Source organism: Micromys minutus (genome assembly GCF_963924665.1).
Source record: "Micromys minutus genome assembly, chromosome: 9".
NCBI classification, from domain to species: Eukaryota; Metazoa; Chordata; class Mammalia; order Rodentia; family Muridae; genus Micromys; species Micromys minutus.
In genome coordinates, this window is record NC_137978.1 from 33,486,333 (window position 1) to 33,507,059 (window position 20,727).

The following is a 20,727-nucleotide window of genomic DNA, read 5'->3' on the forward strand; positions in this document are numbered from 1 at the left end:
AAATGCACCCTGGGTTGATTAGTCTACAATGTGAGTGATATATATATAGTGAGTATATAGCTCTGAGGGCTAGAGAGCCACATCAAAGTTCTGACAGGGCCATTTGGCCTCTCAGGGCTGTTGAGGAGTCCTTTGCTTTTCCTTGGTTCTAGTGGATGATACCAGTCTTTAGTGTTCTTTGGCTCCTAATATGTGAACCCAGTTTTAACGTTTAGTATCATGTGATATTTTCTCCAGAGGATCTGATGCTCTCCTCTGGCTTCTGAGGAGTCCCTCATGTGCACACATGTGGTGCACATACGTGAAGACAAAATACTCATACTTAAAGTAGTTTCAAAGATTAAAAAGGTAGACAGTCTAACTGTAATTTGTGGGCTTTCTTGCTATACCAAATTTTAGTTTTATCTTATTGTTTAGTTTCATCTCCTCGAAGAACAAAGAAATCTAGTCTAGTCTCTGTACTTTCTTACTCTGAGGTTCTTTTGCACTGGATGTCTTTCTTACTCCCAGATCTACCTATGGATTATTAGGAAATGAAACTGTATCCGGGACAGTCAGTGAATGTTAGATGGGTGTGGAGTAGGAAAGGGTATCTCATTGTAAAGAACGGACAAATGTGCAGGTTACTTGGTTAATAAGAAAGGCTTTGTAATCTATACTCAGGATTGTGAGGGATGTTGTTGTTTTTGAGATGGGGGTCTCATGTAACCTCAAGTTTGCTATATAGAGGTTGGTCTTGAATTCCAATTCCCCTGCCTCTGCCTCCCAAGAACTATTTTTAAGCGTGAATGGCTGTTTTTTGTGCATATATGTCTAGGCACCATGTGTTTTCCTGCAGAGGCCAGTGAGGATGTCAGATCCTTTAGACATGGAGTTAGCACCTGTTTAGAGCCCCTGTGTAGGTGCTGGGAATTGAGCCTGGGTCCTCAGGAAGAGCAGCCTAACTGCTAAACCTTCTCTTTTGTTCCTTACTGCTCAAGTTTTCAGTTTTAGTCCACGAGTAATAGAAGATCTTTGAATAATTTACCAGTGGAGTAGCTTTAGATTGGCATTATATATTTCAGGAATTATATATAGTGTTTGGGAGGTAGAGGCATAAATATTGCATGTTTGTTCAAGGTTAACCTGGGCTACCATCTCTTCTGGATGTGATCTGACTGAACTGTGAACTAATCTTAAGTGTTTTCATTTAATAGATGTTCAGCCTTTCATGGGTAAATGGAAAGAATGTATGGACTTTCTCAGCACAGTCCTGTTGCTTAGATGGCAGTAAGTGACCTCTGCCACACAGTTGGCAGCATTTACCCCCTTGAGTAAGTGCTCTGGGTTCAGGCCAGATGAGTATATTTGTTGAAAAGTAGAAATGAATTCAAGAGTCTGAAAGAGCTAGGCTGATGGCACACGTTCTTAATCTGGGTACTCAAGAGGCAGAAGCAGGTGGATCTCTGTGAGTTCTAGGCCAGTTTGGTCTACAAAGTGAGTTACAGGACAGCCAGGGCTATTCCACTGAACATTTAACAAGTACTGACGTCATTTAGTAGGTTCTGAAGTACCTATAATTCTCACTTGAGAGGAAAGGCAAGAAGATCAAGAGTTCAAGTTTATTCTCAGCTATCTGGCAAGTTTGAGGCCAGCCTAGACTAAAGAGACTCTGCCTCCAAAAAAACAATAAAAAATTAAAATGTTAAAAATTCTCGAAGGTATTTAAATATGTTGTCAGTGTTGTCTTGCTCCATGGGAGAACCAAAGGGACTGCCTGTGAAAAATGAATGCACAGCATGTGTGCTTCCCACCCAGGAAAGCACTGCTGTCCTAGCCTTGGCTTTCCTGCAGAGGGTTTGCTCAGAGGCTGCACAGCTGAGTCTGCATTGGGAGCTCCTTATGGGGAAGTGGACGTTCCTGCTAATGGGGCACACAGTGTTTAGCAATCTAGAAATCTTCCTTGTTGGCAGATCTTAAGCTTCCTTTCTTCATACATGCATGCATGGGTCTTGAGACATCGAGAAGTTGTGGTTTTTGAGGACTCAGAAGCTTATCAGCCCCATCAGTGAGTTCTCCAGCATCAGGCAAGACAAATGGATTGTGGAAAAAAGGAAATTCTTTTCTGTTTCCCTCTCTGGACCTCATTTCTACTTTTCTGTCCTGCCTAGGAAAGCCAGAGTCTATTAGTCACTATGACTCCTCATAGTGACTCGTCTTTTCTTTACTCTCCACCTTCTGGCTATGGATTAAGTTCTTCCCTCCCCCTCTTCCTGCCTTTCTTTTTAAACGGGATCCTTCTATGTAGTTCATGTTGGCTTTGAATCTTATCTTTCCTTAGCCTCCCGAGTATTACAAGTAAAGATGTGAGCCACTACACCTAGTTACATTCTTGGGTACTGACACATATTTGTAAATATGTGTTTCTCTGAGTCAAAACCTTCAGAAAATACAAATACAGTCTTAGTGGCTTCTGCCTGATGTTCAGCCATGTAACTTGAGTGGTTCCTAAAGACAGGCCTTCCATGTCATAATGCCATCATATGAAAGAAGTGAGCTCTGGCTCTAGCTGTTTGGCTCTGGAAACTATGGAAGTTAGCCAGCACGATCAGATGTTAGCCTCATTGCTCCCATGTACAAGTGTGGAGTTTATAAGTTTGATTTCTTTTCAGTAACAGACCCCTCTATTCTGAACTTGGGCAGATTCACTCAGAGTGAGCAGTCGTGGTGTTAAGGCTTTCCTCGCACCCTGTTGTAAGATTTCCGAGGTGGACCACAAAGAGGATTAAGCAGGTTAACAGGTTTTCCTAGCAAGACTTAGGAGGCATATTTTTAGCTATTCTCTGCCTCATCAAGCTTCTCTGCTTCCTATAGAAGGTCTGATGTGCTGTCCGGTGCTGCCCCCAACTGGTTTTTTTTGATGCTTCTATCACCATGTTTTTTCAGTCAAACAAAATGATTGTGAGTTAGGAAGATCAGGTGTGCCTACCTGATATATGGAGAATTGGATGAAGAACAGCTAACCTTATTAGTTGATTTCTTTTGCAAAAATGAAATCATTCATAGAAGGCATATTTGGACAAAAATTCAATTCAAATCTCTGTGTGTTTTAGGTTCTCTAGTTCTTTGTAAGTTCAGTATCATTCAAAAAGCATTAAGATGCTCATTTTAATTGTAGAATTCATCCTTGGAAAGAAGAAGGAGATAATGTATCTTGAAAAGGTTGAGTAAATTCTTTTTTAAAATATTTATTCACCTATTTTATCTATATGAGTGCTCTGTCTTTATACCAGAAGAGAGTATCAGATCACAGATGTTTTCGAGCAGCCATGTGGTTGCTGGGAATTGAACTCGGGATCTATGGAAGAGAAGTGCTCTTAACCACTGAGCTATATCTCTCCAGTCCAAGTAAGTTCATTTTTGAGTTTTGTGTTTTGCGTGGAGTTCTCTCATTCAAATGCTATGACCACTGATTGACTCCTGTGTAATGAGTGTAGTTGTAAAAAAATGTACTCTGGAGACAGACTCAGACAAGGGATGCTCAGCCCATAATAGATTTATCTTGTGATCTATCTTGTAGGATCATTGTGTGGATTAAACGAGATAATGTATATAAGAACTTTAGAAGTGTTTAATGTAGTATAAGCATTATATAAATCTTCATTGGGAGTTTTGTTTTGGGGCTGGAGAGATTGTTCAGCAGTTTAAAGCAGAGGATTATAGGGTTCAGTATATCCACATGGTTCTCAGTATCCACATGGCAGCTCACAACTGTCTGTAACTCAGAAGATGTAGCAGCCTCACACAGACATACACACAGGCAAACTCTTTGTCCTTAGAGGCTCACTGTGTAGCATTGCAAGGCCTGAACAGAGATCTTTCCTGTGGTGGGATTAAAGACATGTACCAACACACCTAGCTACTTTTTCAGTCTTTTAAAAAAAAAAAAATCATCACAGGAGACCGAGAGTTGATTCAGAAAAGCACTTGTCTTGCAGAGGCCATGTTTAATTCCCACTACTTATATGGTGGCTCACAACCACCCATAACTCCAGTTCCAGGAGCTTCAACAGCCTTCTCTAGAAGTACCAGGAACACAGGTTTGCTCATACATGCATATAGGCAACACACACATACATAAATCTTTTTTTAAATTAAAAAATAATCACAGACTTGTGTGATGTCACATACATGTACTACCAAGTTGGGGAGGAAGGATCCTGAGTTCAAGGCTAGCCTAGGTTGTATGGTGAGGCTAGTACCAATCAAATATAAAGGCAAAAACCCTACCAATGCAGTGCTTCAAGGATATGTGGGAGTGAGGGAAAGCAGCAGGTTTCTTGGAAGAAGATGTTCTTCAGTTCTTCCACGGCCCTGTCTCCTGCTCAGCTCACTTTGGTCTAATTCTGGTCTTAACCTCTGAGTTGAAACTGAACTGGTCTTAGCTTTCCTTAGCTTTGGCATGGCAGGAAATAACACCCTGGTGTCCTAGTTGCAAATGAACATTTCTTTCCAAGCATTTCTTATTTGGTATATGCAGCTATTTTATACTGTTGGCCATTTCCTTTTTGGCTATTCTCTTCCTTTAGCTTCTGTGGTGACATTCTGGCATGGCTTTTGTTTTTTTTTTTGTTTTGCCTTGCTTTTAGACAGGGTCTCACTGTGTAGACTTGTCTGGCCTGGAATTCATTATGTAGAGCTGAGAGAACTACCTGCCTCTGTCTCTTCAGTGCTGCAGTTAAAGGTGTGTGCCACCCAAACCTGACTCAGGGCTGGGGTCTAGGAACTCCTAACCCTCCTGCACTTACTTCCTAAATACTGGGATTACAGACATGTGCACCATGCTTTCTTCCTTCATCTGTCTTCCTCTACCTTTGAACTTTACCTCTCCTTCGAATTCCAGTTTCTCACCTGTGTTATCCCAGGGCTGTTGCCTCTGTTTCTTGGCATCAGTGATGACTCTAGCTCAAGACTGTTATTTCCTGTGTTTTTGTCTCCTGCTCCACTTAGTTCTCTTAAAAACATTAAAAAGATAAGGTCTCACTTTGTATCCGGCTTAGAACTCACTGAGTAAGCCAGGTTAACCTTACACTCATGGTAATCCTCCTGCTTCTGCTTTGTGGATGCTGAGGTTACAGCTGTAGGACAACGTCTGGTATAAAATGACTTCTTGTTAATAAGATGTTTGGTAGGAGTGGGGAGCTGGAGAGATGGCTCAGTAGTTAAGAGCCCTTGCTGCTCTTGCAAAGGATGCAGGTTCAGTTCTAGGCATGAATGTGGGGCAGCTCACACTCAAACTCCAAGGTATCTGACACCCTCTTCTGGATTCCTCAAGTACCTGACACATTTGGCATCTCTCTCTTTCTCTCTCTCTCTCTCTCTCTCTCTCTCTCTCTCTCTCTCTCTCACACACACACACACACACACACACACACACACTACACACACAGTATAATAAAAACAAATCTTGCCTGAAGTGGTAATATATACATCTAATCCCAGCACCCAGGAGGCAAAGACAGGCAGATCTCAAGGAGTTCAAGGACAGTCTACAAACTTAGTTTCAGACCAGCTAAGACTATATAGTCTCCCAAAGGGGGGGGTGGTCTGGAGAGATGGCTCAGCAGTTAAGAGCACTAACTGCTCTTCCAGAGGTCCTGAGTTCAAATCCCAGCAACTATGTGGTGGTTCACAGCCATCTGTGATGAGATCTGGTGCCCTCTTCTGGTGTGTCTGAAGATAGCAACAGTGTACTCATATACATAAAATCTTTTAAATAAATAAATCTTTTTTAAAAAAAAATTAGAAAAGATTCAGTCATGGTAGTACATGCCTGTAATCCCAGCACTTAGGAGGTCGAGGCAAACTGGATGAGGAGTTCAAAGTCATCCCTGGCTATATAGTGAGTTCAAGGTCAGACTGGGCTACATGAGACACTGCCTCAGAACAAAACAAATGGCTGGAGTGGTGGCTCAGTGTTCAAGGACACTGCTGTTCTTGCAGACTATCTGGGTTCAGTTCCCACACATGTGGTAGTTCCAGGGGATCTGATACCTGCTTCTGGTCTCCATAAGTATTAGCCAAACATGTATGTGATACACATGTGAACATTCATACACATTAAATTTAATAAAACTTTCATTTGACCTTAGCAAAAAGGCAGAAAAGCAACAGAATAAGTAAATCCTTAAAAAGTAAAGGAACAAATGTAGTTTCTAGGTGTTCACTCTTTCTGCTTTTACTACCAGCTTAAATATTTCTGATAAATACTTACTGGACTTTTTTTCTCTTTCATAGTATATCAACTCTGGGAACCTGGAGCAGCTGCTTGACAGTGACCTGTACCTGCCTTGGACTGTGAGAGTGAGACTGGCCTACGACATAGCGGTGGGCCTCAGCTATCTTCACTTCAAAGGCATTTTCCACCGTGACCTCACATCAAAGGTACAAAGGCTTTACTTTTGTAACTGTTGAGAAACACAGCGGTAAAAAAAAAAAACCCTATGTTTATTAAGGAATCTAGAAATATGGGGATCTCTGTTCTAGATTTAACTTTTAATCAAACATAACCCATTATTTGTTATAGTTAATCCTTAGAAAGCATCTATCTGGACTGAGACTGTAGCTTAGCTGGGAAGGTGCTTGCTTAGGATGAACGAAGATTTGATCTCCAGCACTAGATAGAATCATGAGAATCAGAAGTTCAAGATCAGCCTCAGCTAAATACAGTTCAAGGCTAGCCTTGGGCTATTTAGATCCTTTCTAACAATCAAAACCGATTGGTCTCCGGCTGCTCATAGCAGCCACCTTTGAATGTGGAACCAGGCAGTGCCCACATCTTGAGCCTTTACATTTGACTTTAGTCTCCTGAATGTATGTTGTAGGAGCTCTTGGAACACTCAGGGGAGCTGTGGAGCCAAATCAGTTTTCTCTCCCATGGCCTCCAAGAAGCAGCTCTCAACTACGAAGCAAGTTCCGTGAGAGTGAGACAAGTGGAGGCATGTTTGGAGTGCTGCGTGGGCCACTGTGTGCTGACCCATTTCCTATTGTGCGATTGAGTTTCTACCTTCCTGCCAGGTCTTTGATGTTAGCTGGTCACTGCAGTATTGTTTTGTTGTCCAGTCTGCTGTGTGACCAAGTTAGAAAAGAGTTTCTTTCAGAGAAAGTTGGCCTTGTTACAAAGCAGGAACTGAAGGACTGAATGTCCCAGGATATTTCATGACAAGGCTCCCCCCCCCTCACCCCACATCCCCCTGAGACAGGGCTTCTCTTTATGCAGTCCTGGCTGTTCTGGAACTTAGAGATTTGCCTGCCTCTGCCTCCTGGGATTAAAGGTGTGTGCCAACACCGTCTGGATCCATAACAAGACTGAAAATTATTTGCGCTAGTGGAAGGACTGTATGGCTACCTAGCATATGTAGTTTGATACCTGTCCACGAGCCACATTAAAGTCTTCTAAAGTTTGTTAGAGGGTTTGTTTTGTTTTGAAGGTTTAATTTTATATGTATGAATATATCCTAACATGTATGTATATGTACCATGTGCATGACTGGGATGTAGAGACCAGAAGAAGGTATATCAGATCCCCTTGAATTGAAGTCCTGTCTACCGTAAGCATATGGGAGCAGGGAAATAAACTTCTATCCTCTGCAAGAGCAGCAAGCACTCTTAACTGCTGAGCCATTTCTCCATACATATCTAAGAATGGTTCTCACCTTAATACCTGCCCCAACATATACATGTGCACACACATGCATATATGCATCTAGCCAAAATGAGATCTTTGGCTTTCTACTAAAAGTATTATCTCTTATAAAGTGGAAGAAATTTACAACAAGTTATCACCCATATCTACATGAATGTTTCCTATGCCTGGATTCATGGATAAATTAATAGAAAAGGGGAATTGCTAACCTATAGTTATGTAGAGTCTCACTGAGAAATACATAACTAAAGGAGTTGGGTGCATGCCTTTAATCTCAGCACTTAGGAGGTAGAGGCAGGTGAGTACCTGAGTTTGAGGCCAACCTGATCTACATAGTAAGTTCCAGGACAGCTAGGGCTACACAGGAAAAAAACCCTTTCAAGGGAGAAGGAGAGGGAACTAAAGAACAAGACAGTATTTTGTAATCAAATATTCAGTTGCATTGCTACCTTTTATCACAGGAGAGATCACTCTAGGCCAAGGTGGTGTCTGGAGAAAAACTCCCTAGTACTCAGCAGTTTAGCATGTTCTGTTTCTGCACCCTGAAAATACTTGGGTTAGTGCCTTAGTTAGGATTTTACTGCTGTGAACAAACACCATGACCAAGGCAACTTTTGTAAGGACAACATTAACTGGGGCTGGCTTACAGGTTCAGAGATTCAGTCCATTATCATCAGGGTGGGAACAAGGCAGCATCCAGGCAGGCATGGTGCAGGCAGCAGTGTACTAGCATACATAAGATAAACAAATTTTTTAAAAGATTTATTTATTTATTTAATGTATTTGAGTGCACTGTAACTGTCTTTAGGACACACCAGAAGAGGGCATCAGATCCCATTACAGATGGTTTTGAACCACCATGTGGTTGCTGGGAATTAAACTCAGGACCTCTGGCAGAGCAGCCAGTGCTCTTAACCACTGAGCCACCTCTCCAGATCCCATAAATAAATCTTTTAAAAAGATAAGGGCAATCCTTGTCTCTGCCTCCTGAGTACTGGAATGGTAGGCATGCACCATCTCACACACAGGGTCCCTGTTTCTAGGATATACCTCCTTCAGTCTAGACTTTAAGGTGATACTGAGGATACTTGGAAATGGTGAGATTAAATGACTTTTTAAAGGTCTAATGCTGGTACAGAAGTTCTCTAGAATGAAAAACAGATTCGTTTCTGTTTTGCATTGCTTGGAGTTGAACATAGAGCTGTATTCATGGTAGGTATGTACTCTACCAGTGAGCGATAGATATCACTAGCCCTCCTTTTTAATGTAATTCTAAGTGGCCTCAAATTTGTTGTATAGCCTAGGCTGATCTCAAATTAAGCAATCCTGTTTCAGCCTCCTTGGTGCTGGAATTAAAGGTATGAGCCACCATGCCTAGCCTTGTTTGCTCTTTTGTTGAATTTTTTTATGATTTTTAAAAATTATGTACGTTGGTGTTTTACCTGCAAGTATGTCTGTGTGAGTGTGTCAGATCTCCTGGAACTGGAGTTACACCGGCTGTGAGCTGCCACATGAGTGTTGGAAGTTGAACCTGGGTCCTGGAACAGCAGCTAGTGTTCTTAACTTCTAAGCTATTTCTCCAGCTCCTGTTGTTAACTCACCCACATACAAACATACATAATTTCAAATAATAAATATCCTTAAAAGCACAAAGGTATCAGAGGGTGGGAGCAGACTCAGAGATGGATGGTTTCGTGGGTAAAAGTACTTGCCACAAGCTTTGATGACTTGAGCTCTACCCAATTGGTAGAAGAAACTCACTCCTGCCAAGTTGTTCTGACTTTCATGTGTTTGCTATGTGCATGCCTACACACACACACACACACACACATTCACACAAACATATCCACACAATCACACATACACACAACTTAAAAATATGCCAGCATTTGATGATTCATGTTTGTAATCTAATCCTGACATTCAAGGTGAGGATGAGGCAGGAGGATCACAAGTTCAAGACCAGTTTGAGCTACATGGGAGACACTGTCCCAAAACAGGAGTCAAGGAAGCTTCAGAGAAGCAGGGAGTGGTTGTTAGGGCACCTGGAGTTATTATTACCTATTATTACCTTTTTTTGTCCTTCTGAGGCAGGGTCTCACTATTTATATTTAGCACTAAATGTCCTGGAACTCACTGTATAGACCAACCTAGCCTCCAATTTGCAGAGATCCTCCTGCTTCTGCTGCTGAGCACTAGGATTAAAGGTTTGTGTCCCTACACCTGGTCAGAGTTTCTAAAAACTAAATCAAACAGCAAGTAGTATATTAGACCAAGCCCTGGCAACAGGAAGTTTATGAACCATGAAGAGGATGAGGGAAAGAATGGATGTGAGCTGTTACTACATCACAGGCTGTGTGTGACCCATGCCTGGGGCTTTAGCTAATGGGTTGGCTCAGGACCCATCTTTTCATAGACAAAGTCAGAGATCTGGAGTGCTGATCCAGCAGAACTTGGGGAGAGAGTCAGTCAGGACAAGCATATGAACAGTCCTTGGAAGCCGCCACGTTATTTCTCTGGGGTCCAGGATTGATTGTGATGAAATAATAAGAGGCTCCTTTTAAAGCTCAGAGATTGGTGATCTTATTCAAGATTAGAATAAGCAGCTAATGTGTACCTGGTGTGCAATAAACAGGAGATAACTCAGCCAGACTGGAAACAGAGAGGGAGGACTGAGCTAGGTCACATAGGGCCTTGCTGGCCCCACAAATGTTTCTGTGAGCCAAGAATTCCTGCTGCCTCTGGAAGAGGTAGGTGTGGGTCTCCTGAGCCTGGAATGTCAGGGCTATTTCCACTACAGCTATCTGGGGAGAGCTAGTTGCAGCTCCGAGTTATTTATAGGTCATTTGGGGTCATTCAGCGTTTATTCAGTACTATGTTCTTATCCTCTCCCACAAACTGATTACTAAGAATCTGCTCTTGAAATGTTCTTCTAGACTGTCAAAGGAATAGCACAGAGAGTTAAGAGAGAAAGGTGAAGGCTGAATAGGTCAGGGTTGCTAAGGTTACCTTAAAGGAAGGTGTGGTGCAGCTAAGGGTTCAGTGGTCGAGTAGGTAGAGCACTTTGCATGTATAAGCATTGAGTTTAACCCCAGAACCATCAAATACACAGGGGTGGGGGAGGGAGGGAGGGAGAGAGAGAGACAGAGAGAGAGACAGAGAGAGAGACAGAGAGAGAGAGAGAGAGAGAGAGAGAGAGAGAGAGAGAGAGAGAGAGAGAGAGAGAGAGGTGTGCATTCACAAATGTGTAGGTCAGAAAATATTCCAAATGGAAGAAAAGAGAAAAATATAATCAAAGACTTAAAGGGGTTCTTCAGGCTTGCTAGGTCCAACTTGCATGTGACATGTTTGGGAAGGTACGTTGCATAGCGGCACCAGGAGCAGGGGTGTGAAAAATGGGCCACATCATATTTTTGATGGGCAGATACTGGATACTGGACCAAGAGTCATATAAGCTAAGCTCACCTGTACTGCTGAGATATGATCCTAGCCAGGTCACACCGTTCTTATGTCAGGGGGTTTGGCTAGGTCAATGAAAACTAGTGTATGAACTTCATTAGTTGTCCTCCCTCATTTGGCAAGATTAGGGTTGGGACTTGGTAACTGTATACCAAGGACACAAGAGAAGCCAGTGGCTTGATAGTCTGTCTTTCTTCAGTACATTATAGTAAGCTTTTATTTATGCTTTATTTATGTAATTATGTATTTACACAGGATTTCTCCATGTAACAGTCTACAGTACAGTATAGTAAGATTTATTTATTTACTTGAGACAGGATCTCTCTGTGTAACAGTCCTGACGTTCTTGGGACTCATTCTGTAGACTAGGCTAGCGTTGAACTTACAGAGATCCACCTGCCTTTGCCTCCCAAGCGCCTACATTATAGTAAGCTCTAAGACATAGTATTTCTGTTTTATTCACATTAGTATCTCTGATACTTAAAGACCATGCTTAGTACTTAGAAAACAGGCATATTGCCCGGAAAACTGTTGGCTCAGCAGTTAAGTATATACTGCTTCTGCAGAGGACTTGAATTCAGTTCCTAGCACATGTGTCAGATGGTTTACAATCACCTGTAACTCCAGTTCCAAGGGAAGCAACACCCTCTTCTGGCCTTCACAGGCACCTGCACTTACCCTTCCCCATATATACGTAGTTGAAAACAAATCTTTAATAGAAGTTAGCAGTGACATCCCTTTAATCTCAGCACTTGGGAGGCAAAGGTATGTGGATCTCTGTGAGTTCTAGGCCAGCTTGGTCTACAGAGCAAGTTCCAGGACAGCCACACAGAGAAACCCTATCTGGGGAGTTGGGGGGGGGGGCACAACAGGAATCCAAGTCCAAAATAGTGTTTTTGTCTGGGCATGGTGGCTCGTACCTTTTACCCTAGCATCCCAGAGGCAAACAGATCTCTGTGAGCTGGAAGCCATCCTGGTCTACAGTTGAAGTTCTAGGCCAGCCAGGCTACATAGTGAGAACCTGTCCTGCCAAACATACAAGTAAACAAAATGTAATGGTCATGTCTGAGTTCTGGGCCTCTTCACCTGCTAGGGCAGTCCTAGCCCACTGTGGTGGAGTGTGGAAGTTCCCCATCCACTTTCTCACTTCCCTGAATGGGAAGAATGCTGCATGTTTTCCTCAAGTCACACCACTATAAGCATGGCTGACCAGAGTTCATTGCCTACCTCCAGCTTTTCCACTGGGGAGATGTAGTCTCCCATTACTGTCCTGTGAGCCTGCTTCTGGTGTGCTACAAAAAGGAGAAAAGAGATTCTGGATCATCACTCAGAAAAGTATATGGGATTTTAAGCACACTTTTTTTTCTTTTGGATCAAATAATGACCATTATATACTAATGTTCCATCCCTTTGCTTGTGGAATATGTTGCTTACAAAAATATTTAGATGAAAAACAAAATAAAAAAATTGTTTGAAGCCTGAAATGGAATCTAAGGCAGTCACTCAGGACCCAGGATTATCTTGTCTCACTTGGCTGTTTTGGAGGGGGGAGAGAGAAGGTGTATTAGGGTTCTCTAGAGCAATGGTTCTCAACCTGTGTGTCATGACTTTGCCAAACCTCCACAAATATTTATAATTCATAGTAGTAACAAAAATTAAATATGAAGTAGCAATAAAAATAATTTTATAGTTGGGGGGTCAACCACCACATGAGGAACTGTGCTTAAGGGTTGCAGCGCTGGGAAGGGTGAGAACTCCAGTTTGAGGAACAGAACTTTCAGAATAGAGTAGAATCCAACAATGGCTGTCTGCCAACAGAAGGTCCAAGAATCCAATAATAGTTGTTCAATCAGATGTCTCAGCTGATCTTTGGTATACACCAGAATGTCAAAGTAGGTTCTAATGCCAGTGAAGGGGTGGGCATGTCAGTGAGAGAGCAAGCTGGCAAAGAGGAAGCTTCTTCCTTCTATGACCTTTATACAGGCTGCGAGCAGAGAGTGTGACACTGATTAGAGGTGGGTCTTCCCACCTCAAAGATCTGGATTAAAAGTGGCTCTTTCCACTTGAAATAATTTAGGGAAAAAAAATCTGTCACAGGTATTCCCAACCACTTGGGTTTTAGTTAATTCTATTGCACAGGGTCCCATCATGTACCCTGGCTAGCCTGGAACTTGCTGCCTCCCGGTGTTGAGATTAAAGGCTTGTACACCCAACCTCATTTGCTATATTAAAACCCCCAGTTTTGACCTTGGGATCAGGTTAAATGTGTGGTTTACCAATAAACAGGACAAGATATTCTTGTAGGGAGACATGAGTGTTAACTCTATGGCTGGCTAATCCCTTCTAAGCGACCTTATTTTCTCTGCTGTGGGAACCCAGAACTGCCTGATAAAGAGAGATGAAAACGGTTACTCTGCAGTGGTAGCTGATTTCGGCCTGGCTGAGAAGATTCCTGATGCTAGGTGAGTAACCCTAATTGGATGCTAAGACCACAGGCAATGGCCAAACTAAGGGAAAATCCAGCTTTATTCCAAGAGGCTGACCTCAGATCTAGCCACAGCTCAGGTTCATTCCTTGAGTTGACCCCTCCAAGTCTATACCTGCCCTTGGGAGCAACAGAATCCCAACAATCCAATGATCTGCTTATTTTATTATAGTCGGGCATGTGGCACACACCTGTAATCCCAGTGCTTTCCCGGCAGAGGCATCACTGCAAATTTCAGCTCAGCAAGGGCTTTATGAGCCTGTGTCTCAACAACCAAGACTTAAGGGCTGGGGAATTGGCCCAGTTGGTATAGTGCTTGTTCACCTCAAATGCACAAAGTAAGTCCCAACACCACATAAACCAGGCTGGGTGGTGCAAGCCTGAAATCCCAGAACTCAGAGGTAGAAGCTAGAGGATAAATAGGTAGAAGTCCTCTTCTATTACATAGTCTAGGCTATGTGAAACCTTGGTTTGGTTTATTCCCATTGTACCAGGCACTGGCAAAGCTTCTTTATTTCAGTGTAGGGAGTGAGAAGCTAGCTGTGGTGGGTTCACCTTTCTGGATGGCACCTGAGGTTCTCCGAGATGAACCTTATAATGAGAAGGTAAGTCCACAGATTTTAAGGCCTGTTTATCCTTTGTGGCTCAGGTAAGGATTGGGATCATTTGTGCTAGCATCTGGTGACTTGGATAGAATATGGGTAACACAGCCTGGGCCTAGGCTGTTAAAGAGATGGGGGTAAGGCAGGGAAGGTATCCCATTCCTCACTCCGCTGAGGGAAACTGAGGTCTGACTACTTACCAGGCAGACGTGTTCTCTTATGGCATCATCCTCTGTGAGATCATCGCCCGCATCCAAGCTGATCCGGACTATCTTCCCCGCACAGAGGTGAGCTGCCCCATGGATCAAGCATTGCAGGGATGGATTGGCTTGACTATGGAACTGTTTTATCCTTGGGGTGGAGTTGCTGGAACTACTTTGTAACTACTTTTCTGAGGCAGCTCCCAGCCTCTGAGTGTGTGTATAATTAATGACTTTGTGTCCCTTGAATATTTCTCCACCTTATTCATCCACAGAATTTCGGGCTGGATTATGATGCTTTCCAGCACATGGTAGGAGACTGCCCGTCAGACTTTCTGCAGCTCACCTTCAACTGCTGTAATGTGAGTGTCTTTCTTTACTTGGCTTTGGTCAGGTACTGGCTGAGTCCTTTTCATTTAGTGAGGACTATAGGGAAAGGCTACACATTGGTCTCATAAGGGGCATGCCCTCACTTTTCCCGGATATGTAATACCAACCATATTTCCCACTTTGGCCCGCACAGGCTCTCCAGAGAGGCCTGGACCAAAGAAAGAAAAGGCTGTTTTCTATTTTTCAGTCCTCAGCCCGCAGGGTAAACCCTCAGCTGCCCTTGACTCAGGTTTTGTCAGGTTTTATTTGTTGGAGTATAATAACCAGCCAGTTCTAATGCAAGAGAAAACTTTAGTTACCTAACCTGAATCTTAAGATCCTAGAAACAGATTCACACTTTGGGGGGAGAAGTGGGGCTCGGACTCATGACTGGTATGGATGCCTACAGATGGATCCCAAACTGCGCCCATCCTTTGAGGAGATTGGGAAGACCCTAGAGGAAATCATGAGCCGCTTACAGGAAGAAGAGTTGGAGAGAGACAGGAATCTGCAGCCCACAGCTAAAGGTAAGAGATCAGATCGTGTCAGATCCCCAAACCTGACCCCACAGGGAGGGGTGAGACCATGAGACATTCCCTCTGGGGAAAAGTCCTCCGTTCAGAAGTAGGAGGGCAGTGGTGATGGACAGTAAGTACTAGGCTCTCTACTGGTGCAACTTGTCACACTGCTTCCCCGTTTGCTCACTCGTTGATGAAATGGGACAATTACTTCTCTCACTTCCCTCAAGAAAAGTACTGAGTAAAATGTTGCTTATATGGACTGAGAGTAACCCAGGCTTGCTATTCTTCAGGACTATTGGAGAAAGTGCCTGGAGGGAAGCGACTGAGTTCGTTGGATGACAAGATTCCACATAAGTCTCCACGTCCAAGACGTACTATCTGGCTGTCTCGAAGTCAGTCAGACATTTTTTCTCGTAAGCCCCCACGTACAGTCAATGTCTTGGACCCCTATTACCAGCCACGAGATGGTGCTACACACATCCCCAAAGTCAACCCTTTCAGTGCACGCCAAGACCTCAAGGGAGGGAAGATCAAATTCTTTGACCTACCCAGCAAATCTGTTATTTCCCTTGTATTTGACCTGGATGCACCAGGGCCTGGAACTACGCCTCTAGCTGACTGTCAGGAGCCTTTGGCCACATCTTCCAGACGGTGGCGGTCTTTGCCTGGTTCACCCGAGTTCTTGCATCAGGCTTGTCCATTTTCGGGCTGTGAAGAATCACTATCTGATGGGCCTCCACCACGACTCAGTAGTCTCAAGTACAGAGTAAGAGAGATCCCACCATTCCGGACATCTGCCCTATCCGCTGCTTCAGGCCACGAGGCCATGGATTGCTCTAACCCCCAAGAAGAAAATGGTTTTGGATCTAGGCCTAAGGGGACCAGCCCGTGCACTGGGGCTGCCTCTGAGGAGATGGAGGTGGAAGAAGAAAAGCCACCAAGAGCTCCTGTCCACTTCTCTGTCTCTGGAATAAGCTTGCAAGCCCAGGGAGAGCAGGACGGGTGAGAAGGGGGCAGGACTAGTCCCTGCTTCACCTTGGGGATGGACTTTCAGCTGAAACTACTGGATCCCCTTAGTGCACAACCTGGCTTTTCCCTGGAGCTCTCCTGCACAAAGCAGGTAGAGCAGGCAGGCAGGCTGGGAAAAGCCTGGCTTAAAATTGAAAGCCCAATGGCTGCATTATGAGAGGTGTTTTAATAGGGCCAACCTAATTCTAAGCCTCTGAAATCCAGCAAGAAGCTTTGGCTCCCATGGACCACAGTGCACATCCTAGACAGGACCAAAAAACTTAGTTCTAGGCTGGGCTGGCAGGGACCATGTAGCCATCACCCCAGTTACTTTCCTACTCCAATTCTGGGGCATGGATGGAAACTGGAGTTGACTAGGAGGCCGTTAGGGGCATGGCTGTTTCTCAGACCTGAAGACTGGGATGCTTCTTGCCAGTATGTCTAAGACACTTGAATAATTGCTGTTTGCACTTACTGTATGGTCAGGCCACATCACTACATCTCTATGCAAGGGTGAGAGACAAGGCAATGTGGTGGTCAAGGATCTTTTATCTAACCTATTCAAAGACATTTTCAGTTGATTAATGTATATTTTCATATTTATAAAGGAGTCTTAATGTTTTGCCTCAAGACTTTCAACCTTGGTGTTGGGAGTGGGGCTGGTTTCGTAGGCCCTAGGGCCTGCTCTCTGTATGCATCAACAGGTGATACAACCTGTTTGTTAATGGTTTATACTTGGACTGATTTTCTTTCCTCCTGTAGCTGGAGCTTTGGGAACAGTCTGCCCGTACAGAGCCGCAATAAGAAATAACCAAAGAATGAAGTTGGTCAGATATTTTCATAATTCATTTCTGTTGATTTTTTTAAAAAACTCTTCCCAAAACACTTTCAGATTAAAAAAAATAATAAAGTTGATGTTGCAAGTGCTAGTTAGCCTTATTTGTACCCATGTACCCAGGCCTCTAAGTTAGCAAAACAAAACAGAACTGAAGTACCCAGTGTCTGCCAGGACCTGCTTGTCAACTCTGTAGCAGTGAAATGTGACATATATAAGCTCTGTCTGACTTAAAATTCACTATGTGGGCCATGAACTTATAACAATCCTTCTGCCTCAGCCTTTAGGTGGCTGGGATGATAAACACGAGAGCCACTACACCCTGCCAAACATCTCCTACTCTTAGCTTCTCTCCTTGGGCCTAGTTAGTTATCAGTCAGCTGCTGCCCCAAGCGAGCTTCATTTTCTGGTTGTGGGCTTTGGAAGGACGGGAAAACTGGCTCTTGGTCACTGTGAGGGGTACAGTTTTGCCACTTAGATATACCTTGTTGTGACATTCGGGAAGCCAAGGTTCAGAGCTGCAGAGCTGAAGTCCCTGGCTCAGGCCCACATAGGCCATCACATAACCTGTCATAAAAGCATCAAAACCAGCACGATGCAGTCCATCCCCAGGCACAGGATTAGGACTGGCTTGGTTTGCCAGCTGCTCTGAGGTAGGCACATCCGCTGTTTCAGAACTTGTCCTCTCAGGAGCCACCTCCAAGCCACCTTTGTGAGCTTGCTTGGAGCCAAGCTGATCCCCAGCTTCACCTTCTGCCACTTTTTGTTCAATTTTCTCGGTCTCCTGGCTATCTTCACAGACCTGCTTTGTGGGGGGCCCGTCTTCAGCTTCCTCCAAGGTCTGTGTCCCTGGTTGGCTCTGCAAAGCCCTTTTCCGTTTGTCCTTACGTCGCCGCCGTCGCCGCTTATCCTCTGCCACAGCCTCATCAGTGTCAATTATAAGGTCAATATCGTGTGACTGAGGACACTGTGGTCCTAGAGGGCACCAGCCATAGGCCTGGAGGTCGGAAAGAGTGTAAGAATGGGTTCCATCCATCAGAACCTTCCTGCCCCAAGAAATGGATATATGCTCTCACCGAGAACTTGTCACAGATGCCAGTGGCATGAGAACGACGGCAGCTCACAGGGGACATGCAGCAGCGGTAGTCAATGTGGCCTCTCATGCTAGGTGGATAGCTGCAGAATTCCAGGGCAAGATGTGGACTGCCGGCTGCCCGCTGCTTCCAGTTCTCCCGCTCACTGCAACAGCGCAAGAAGGTATTGCTCCACTAGCATATGAGCTCCAGGAGAATGGGGGGTTGTTTTTTGTTTACTGCTGAATCCTTGGCACCTAAAAACAGTGCCTGGCATATGGAAGGTACTAGAGAAATAATCTTAAGTGAATGACACAGGCTCACACCAGGCCCCACCCCTTTCCACAAACCATGTTCTCACCATTTCCGGAAAGCGTATTCTAAGTAGGAAGCTACAAATCGAGCATGGAACTCTGCGGCATATTTGGTGTCATAAATGCCTGCTGGGAACATCTCACACAGGTCAGCAGTGAAGGTTCCCAAGTTCTCAGGCAAGTGAGCGTAGAAATTCTGGTACAGGAACACCAGGTCTATAAGCCCATTATGCAGCACCAGCGGCCGCCGGGCCCGAATTAGTTCAAGGAACAGTGTCCGTACTGACTGGCTCTGGCTCTCATCTCCCTAGGTGGAAGGGAAAGGGTCAGTGGGAAGGACAAAGTGCCCAGTCAGCAGCCTGTGCAGCACACTTACCCCAGGTTCCCACCTGGAAACTACTACTCATTATCTAATCCATGATGCCCTTCCTCCAATGTCTTGTTTCCCCAACCCCATACTCACACACGGATGTCCCCCAGGCCTATGGAAGCAAGAAATAAACCACGGAGGACTTAAACTCAAATCTAGAGCAATCTGGAGACCTACCTTGTCATTGCCCTTATGGTAGGGGATACCCTGAGCATACTGCCGGTTGAAGTTGAAGCCATGCTGTACCAGGAACTGCACAGACTTTGGTTCTATAACATATTCCTCCATGCACAGTAGGGTGAGATTGAATACCTGAACCAAGTAAGAATTTTCACCCTGAAAAACAAGAGGATCTGCTTTACCAAAACTTGGGGAGGAAATAAAAACCTCAACATTCTTTAATATCTCAACTCTTATGTCCCATGCCTCAGACCTGGGATGAGGGGTAATTCATACCTTATCTGGTTGCTGCTTGAAGCAGGCGAGGCCCAGGGACAAGACAGAACGGGTTCTGGCAGCATGACACACGGCCTTATAACGTTCCTCGATGCACCTTAAGAGTTGGGTGTGGGCATAGCTATGACTGAGTTAGTTTCACAAAGGACCCAAGCTACCCGGGGCCGGCACCGCCTAACTTTAGGGTTGAGATCTAAATATTTGTCAGAGCTGGGATTACAGACAAGGCTCATACTTACTGGTTCAGCAAACTCTTCCTATCCCCAAGCCCACTCAGCTCCTATGGGTGGGTAAAGGAAGACTGATTATTCCTCACACCCATCACTGAACCCTTCACAACCACCTGCCTTCCCTTTCTCCCACACCTCACCGTGTCCACAGCCACAAAGCTAGCTGTCTTTAAGGCTAGCAAGAGTGATGGCCATATCTCCTTGAAGTTGTCACTCTGCACATCTACCACAGGAACCCGAACTACAAACTCCTCTGTAGATTGTGTGTTTTTGTTGACACCACCTGGGGATTGATGAGTTTAGAGGTTTTTCACAAGGTCCCCGTGGATCACACACCAAGCTAGATGTGGGAGAGGGGTACCCACTGACAAGCTTCCCCTTAAGATTTTCCATCTACCGGCTCTAAACAAAAGCCTTGAAGTGCACTAACTTTGGATTTTCCAGTGCCTTTATGTGAGACTGGGAAATCACCTCTTTTGTGCATTATATCAGGAGAAAAGTGGACTAGAGAACCTTTGAGGGTTCTTTATCCTCCAGCCTGTAACCCCAGAACTAGAAAGCATAAAGCTGAAGAATCTTGAGTTCAAGGCTAGCCTGAACTTCAGAGCAAGCAAGCTCCTATTTCAAATACAAACAGATCCCATAAAACTACATCATACATGATGCCCCAACAGCTACCAGAGTGCTTCAAAGTTAGACCCAAGCTCCACTCAACGTGGACAACTACACACTGCTCTGGAATTACGATTGACAACCACCGGCTCCATCCAAACCACACCTCCCAACACACCGTTCTGCAAGCCAATAGTTCGGGTTTTGCAGTTGCACGCGCTGCACACTGGGATTTGTAGTCTAGGAGCGCTGAGGCAAGAAGCCACGGGCCTGTCTCTGTACTACCGGCCTGAGGCCTTTCCCTCCACAAGACCCCTTAGGCTTCTATGGCTACCCCTGGGAAGCCACTCACCGTCAGAGGACGTTGGAACTGAAGGCACACCACCGTCACTGTCCGCGGCCATGACGCTCTTCGCCCCCCGCCAGCCTTCTGTAGGTACGCAGGGACTTCCGCTTCGTCTCCCGGAGGGACTCCGATCTAGGATGGGGCGGGGTCTCGGTGTCTGGGT

The 20,727-nt window shown here is 44.6% G+C and overlaps 2 protein-coding genes across 2 annotated transcripts in view; one reads left to right on the plus strand and one right to left on the minus strand.

Moving 5' to 3' along the window:
- Positions 1 to 16,326, plus strand: part of TESK2 (testis associated actin remodelling kinase 2) — a gene marked incomplete at its 3' end in the record, with an annotated part of 84,878 nt that extends 68,552 nt beyond the window's left edge. Inside the window, exons 5-11 of the mRNA XM_080921530.1 lie at positions 6,277 to 6,423; positions 13,523 to 13,605; positions 14,149 to 14,233; positions 14,434 to 14,517; positions 14,706 to 14,792; positions 15,209 to 15,326; positions 15,611 to 16,326. Coding sequence (XP_080777656.1) covers positions 6,277 to 6,423; positions 13,523 to 13,605; positions 14,149 to 14,233; positions 14,434 to 14,517; positions 14,706 to 14,792; positions 15,209 to 15,326; positions 15,611 to 16,326 — 1,320 coding nt within the window. The remainder of the gene's footprint in view (positions 1 to 6,276; positions 6,424 to 13,522; positions 13,606 to 14,148; positions 14,234 to 14,433; positions 14,518 to 14,705; positions 14,793 to 15,208; positions 15,327 to 15,610) is intronic.
- Positions 16,327 to 17,169: 843 nt separating this feature from the next.
- TOE1 (target of EGR1, exonuclease) lies at positions 17,170 to 20,694 on the minus strand. Its single transcript, XM_080921532.1, has 8 exons — positions 20,571 to 20,694; positions 19,747 to 19,889; positions 19,616 to 19,656; positions 19,377 to 19,473; positions 19,098 to 19,256; positions 18,598 to 18,857; positions 18,240 to 18,402; positions 17,170 to 18,160 (listed from the first exon to the last, which is right to left on the minus strand). The coding sequence occupies exons 1-8, from the start codon at positions 20,620 to 20,622 to the stop codon at positions 17,540 to 17,542; spliced, it is 1,536 nt and encodes a 511-aa protein (XP_080777658.1). The 5' UTR covers positions 20,623 to 20,694; the 3' UTR covers positions 17,170 to 17,539.
- Between the last annotated feature and the right edge of the window lie 33 nt (positions 20,695 to 20,727).